We start from the raw sequence: 5780 nt of genomic DNA, 5'->3' as shown, positions 1-5780 counted from the left end.
GTGCCTCGCCATCATGTCCGGCACACCTTTTGATGAATTGGGCACGCCTTTTTGATGGCACGCCTTTTGACAAAATTGGGCACACCTTTTGAGGGTGCAACTTTTTCAAGGGTCCGACAAGACTCTGTAAACTGTCCCGACATTGATTCCGGTTAGCTCCTTTATGGGTCCGACAAGACTCTGTAAACTGTCCCGACATTGATTCCGGTTAGCTCCTTTATGGGTCCGACAAGACTCTGTAAACTGTCCCGACATAGATTCCGGTTAGTTTCTACAAGGGTCCGACAAGACTCCGTAAACTGTCTTCTACAACGGTCCGACATGACCCCATAAACTGTCTTCTACAACGGTCCGACATGACCCCATAAACTGTCTTCTACATCGGTATGACACCACCATACAGTGTCCTCTACAACGTTATGACACCACCATACAGTGTCTTCACCAACGGTCTGACACGACCATACAGTGTCTCCTATTCTTTTTTTATGTATTTTCTTGTTTTGTAACTCTCTCCAAACTCAAGTTGGTTAGTTCCTATCCTCCTTGAGTTTGCGGGGGGCTGTTAGAATTTCCCATCTTTACCTTCACCTACTCCATTACACACTCCACTTCACCTACCTCCACTTCACCACACACTCCACTTCACCTAACCCACTATCACCTCCACTACACCTACTACCACATTTTCTTCTATGTATAGATTGTATAGGAATTGTAATAACCATCTTGTATTAACATCAATCTTGTAATATATCAATCAATAATATACATCAATTTTTTCTTTCATATCATTTAGATGTGTATGGCCACGTAAAGTAAAGATAATTAACTGGAAGAAGTTCCACACAACAGATTGAATACGTGGATGATCACCTCCAAAAGTAAACAATCTCCCCATATTTTTGTTACAACTCATAATTACATTATATACATAACATATGTACTGCAAGTAGATAAATCAGCAGAAGGATAACTAAAAAGGCTACAAATGATTCAAGCAAGGAGGCTGTATTTCTCACCAAAAAAATGACAAGAATAATGAAGTTATACCTGATATTGCTGGAGTGAGAATTCCATCCCCAATCACCATGCAAGTGCCAACAAGGACAAGTAGAAGAAGAACATTCTTTCTGGAAGCATATTCCTCCAACCATTTCTTGGTTTTTGCTGCATATGAATGCTCATGGAAAGCACTACGACTATATGTTGTCAGCTCCTCATCAGTCCGGTGTTGGTTAGGAATTGTCTTGATTTTTGCATGTCGACAGAGTAGTGAATAAAGAGCAAAAGTTCCACCTGCATATTCAAAAAGATGAGTCCACTGATCATCACTTTCAATAAGGGTGGGTGCTATATTACCATTGAATTGTGCAGCTGAGAGTGGAATATCCAAGGAAAGGAAAATTGCAGTGTAAAAAAGGTCATACTCAGTCCACAAGGCGTTACAACAGGGCTGGGGAGGGGTAGTAGGTGGGCAGCCTTCCCCCACTTTTTTGTGGAGAGGCTGATTCATGTGACTCGAACCCGTGTCACAAGGTTGGGGGCCGGATAGCACTCTTGCCATCGTACCAAGTCGACAACTATACAATAAGTGCAACTGTGCAAATACACAAACAATCCTATGTGTAACAAAGTGTTCAGCTCAGTTGCTGGTATATGCTGATTAATCCAGTGATTTCTAGAGAGAAGAGAACAATGAATGGGATTGATATCCTTGAGTGTAAAGTGGTAGGTGATATCGTCCAGTGCAAAGTGAGTCTTTGCCTTATTCATACTTGAGTCTTGCTCTGGGTCTTCGTTTAAGGCAAAGTGATTACTCGTATTCTCGTTTACTAAAACATGTCTCTCTCTCTCTCTCTCTCTCTCTCTCTCTCTCAAACACACAAACACACACATAGAGACACAAAATGCAAGCCCACTTGCATAAATGCAAGTGCGCACAGACATACACATAAACACACCTACCCACCCACAAACATGTTGGTTTGGGTGCACACAACACAGTTGCATGCAAGTGGAAATGTGGATTTTCAGTGTTAATGCATTTAGATCCATCCAAGTTTATTTAGCTCTCTTTCTATTATTTATGTTGATCTATTAAAACTATTAACTACTCAATTGAGATACTTAGCACGGGCATTGTACATACCATTTCCACGGGCTGGTGAAATGAGGAACAAAAATTTCCACCAACTTCCTTGAAGGAAACAAAGAAGAATTTCTAGTCACATTGAACTTGAAGTAAATTATAACGCTGAAAATAACTGAATTCGCAATCCTTACATTAGTTGGTTATATTTGTTAATAAGTATTATAAAGAAAGTTCATAAATCGGGATCAGCTTACCTTGACCATTGTCATTCGCCCTACAAACTATGAAAACATACTTCAGTAGCGGTACAAGAGTAAGAGAGTATATGATCAATGAAAGAGCTCCAATAACCTCCTCTGGATCTCTAACTCCATGAGGAAAAGTATTGTAGAATACATATAAGGGAGATGTTCCTAAGTCTCCATAGACCACTCCAAGACTCTGAAATGCCAATCGCAGAAGCAATAATGAAGAGAACTTCTGCAGGATTCAAAAGCAAATCCGTGAACAAAACATCAATGTAGCTCCATCAGTTACAGTATCCTTTAGTCTGACAATTACTCTTAAAAAAAAAAAAAAGATCTGGAAACTGTCTCAATAGAATTCACACTATCATCAGGTTTGCAAACAGGAACATGAGTAATTTGTTGAGATTTGAATCCAAAATTTTCCAAATCCAAAAATTTTCATGTTGCACAATAATTTTCAAATCATCATTGACCAAACAAAAACTCAGCAAGACTTTAAACAACCAAACCAGTGGTACAATGCAAACACAATAGAAGAAATCAAGGTCTGCTCAATAACAAATTCGAGTTAGATATATAAACAATTAGCTTTTAAATCACTTCATCAACAACATCAACAAATAATTATGCATCTTACTTTTTCTTTGTACATGTTTTTAAGTCTTCCTGCTTCTTCGTCCATGGGTTGATCAAGATTTTGCTCCAAAACCCACATGCTACCTTTGTTTTCACTTCCATCTTCAATTTCCAATCCAGTAGCCATGCAAAGCTAACAACCGATGCCACCCTTTTTACCACTCTCTATCTTCTCTCTCTCTCTCCCTCTGTGATTCCAACCCACAAACTCAAACCAAGATCCTTCAAGAAAACGAACCAAATTGAATTCTCACTAAAATTCCAGAATCGAGCCCACACAATTGTATTTGTATGACACAACACAAACCCCAGAAAGATAAGGACAAGATTGAGGACAGAACAGCTTAAAAACACATATACCCCCAAAAGGGTTAAACCCAGATGAAGATTACGATATATCCCAAGTGGGGTCAACTCAATTGCTCAATCAATCTCAACCACACACCAAAAACCCAGACCCAGCTAAAAATTTCACCAACCCATGAAGAGAAAATACAGGGATTTGATGACTCAGAGTCGGTTAAGTGAAACAACCAATCCAAATCCAAATCCAAATCCAAAACCCAAAACACCAATTTGGTGATAAGAGCAGATAGAAAGAGAAAAGAAAACAAATTTGGCAACAGGATAAAGCAACGTATATGATTTGGAGTCTCTGAAGCTCTCTTTCTTTTCTTTTTTTTTCTTTTTTCTGTAGAAAAGGTTTCAGAAACAGACTGAGTTCTCGCTGAAGCAGTAACAGACAAAACTCTCACCCGCCCACTCTCTCTCTCTTTCTAGCTTCCTCTGCTATGCTGTCTATATATTTTCTCTCTCTGCATTATAGAGAGAGAGAGAGGACTCGACGTCGTTTTCTCAGTGAATTCCTACGCGGCACGTTTGTTTCATTTGGAATACTCATAACAACCAAAACAGTAAGGTAACTCATGAAGTTTTATTAAACGGTAATGGTAGTTATCATAAAATTTTTTTTATAAAAATAATTATGAAAATTTTATAATTTTTGAATTATATTTAGAATAAAATATTATATATTAATCAAGATAATTTAAAAATTATAAATTTTTCATGATTATTTTCATGACAAAATTTTCATGATCCTTAACTTTTCCTTTTATTAAAATCTCTTGAAGTTTTATTAAAATATAAATTGTTTTTTTTTAATTTAAAAAATTATATTTTATTTTTTAGATTTTTAATTTTATAGTAAATTGTTCTTTTATTAATAAATTATTAATCCAATTAATAATTTTTAATGATGTTAGAAATATGTTTTAATTAATAATTTATGCCTTCATTTGGGATGTGGGTTGATTTTTTGACTATTTTAACGTGCAGTTAAAAAGTCTCGTTTGGGATAAAATTTTAGTTTTTTTTTTAAATTTTTTGTAAGAGAAAAAATGAAATGATTATGATTTGTATGTAACATTTTGTCTTATTGGACTAAAAATTTATTTTGTCTTTTTTGTGAATAAAATAGTCCCAATCCAAACCTTTATGCCAAACGAACCCTATGTAATTTTATTATTATATAGGAAAACAATTATAAATTTTAATTTTTTAATTAATTTTGTTAAATAAAAATTTTTGACAAGGGGTATTTATAATTTTTCAAATTATAGGAGCAATTTATATTTTAAGCAAATCTCAGAAAGTGTTTGTAATTCACCCAAATAGTAATAAAGGTTTTAATTTTTTAATTAATTTTGTTAAATAAAATTTTTTGACAAGGGGTATTTATAATTTTTCAAATTATAGGAACAATTTATATTTTAAGCAAATCTTAGAAAGTGTTTGTAATTCACCCAAATAGTAATAAAGGTTTTAGGAATTTCAGTGGTGCAACCCGCACAGTTGGTTAGAAGCGTCTCAAGTTACTACCAACATAGTATTTGGTGTGGTTTGATTCTCTCTTATTGCGTAAGTTTTGACTTAAGCAGTGTGTGTTACAGGACATTTTGATGATCTTGACATGAGTGTTGCCTTGGACTGCGAGAGGATGTAATTTAGTGGTGCAATAAAAAATAAAAAAAAATTTCATTTTATGGTGTCACATATTTTTATTTTTATTTTATTTTGAGGGTAAAAATTTTAAAATGATTATTCATTTTTTCCAATCTCTACACTAAACAACACTTTTTTTTTTTTTTTTGGGTGGGGGTTTGTTGGTGTGGTTACAACAATAATAAATGCTTTTGGTTAATTAAATAAGAAAATTAGTAATTATACTTTACTAGGTAATGAGAAAGTGTATACAAATTGAATAAAAATATATGAATGGAGAAATTAGGGATAGATCTCATAAAAGTTGGAGTACCTCAATAATTTGCTGGCTAGTATGAGTCTTTGAGATTTCAAATCTCACAAACATAAAGATAAAATTTAATATAAATGATCGAAACTAATCTCAAAATCTTAAAAATCTTACAACTCTCTATCATTTTACTATTTCTCTCTCTATTTGTCACGCCCCAAACTCACCCCTAGAAGTTTGGCAACGAGACCGGCCAGTAATCCTAGATTACCACAGGCCTTGCTATACAAAACATAAAAAAAAAAAAGGGGCTCGCGGAAGCGAAAACAATAACCACTAATAGTCCAAAGAGCTGTGCATTTATATGAACATACATTACATGCCAAAAATGTTAATTTACCCACTACATTACATCACATATAATCAAAATTCATGTAGAAAACATAGGTTCACGCCATATGCACAACCAAAACTAAGCTTCCTAACGGCCTTCCTAGGCCTAGCCCCAACTCGGAGGCACCAAAACACCGGGTAGGCTTCAAAACGG

The 5780-nt window shown here is 35.0% G+C and overlaps 1 protein-coding gene across 2 annotated transcripts in view; it reads right to left on the bottom strand.

Annotated features, from left to right (window-relative positions):
* Window positions 1–3883, bottom strand: part of LOC114261590 (potassium transporter 10) — a 10936-nt gene extending 7053 nt beyond the window's left edge. The window contains exons 1-4 of one of the 2 annotated variants that reach the window (XM_028201866.2): window positions 2981–3843; window positions 2350–2575; window positions 2153–2200; window positions 1054–1299 (exon numbers count right to left, since the gene is read on the bottom strand). In XM_028201866.2, coding sequence (XP_028057667.2) covers window positions 1054–1299; window positions 2153–2200; window positions 2350–2575; window positions 2981–3106 — 646 coding nt within the window. In that variant the 5' untranslated portion in view covers window positions 3107–3843. Of the gene's footprint in view, window positions 1–1053; window positions 1300–2152; window positions 2201–2349; window positions 2576–2980 lie in introns of both variants that reach the window. The other variant, XM_028201867.2, reaches the window with a different exon arrangement.
* Between the last annotated feature and the right edge of the window lie 1897 nt (window positions 3884–5780).

The sequence above is a fragment of the Camellia sinensis genome, chromosome 9, assembly GCF_055761805.1.
Source record: "Camellia sinensis isolate YWXY chromosome 9, ASM5576180v1, whole genome shotgun sequence".
NCBI classification, from domain to species: Eukaryota; Viridiplantae; Streptophyta; class Magnoliopsida; order Ericales; family Theaceae; genus Camellia; species Camellia sinensis.
This window is presented reverse-complemented; position numbering and strand designations above follow the sequence as displayed.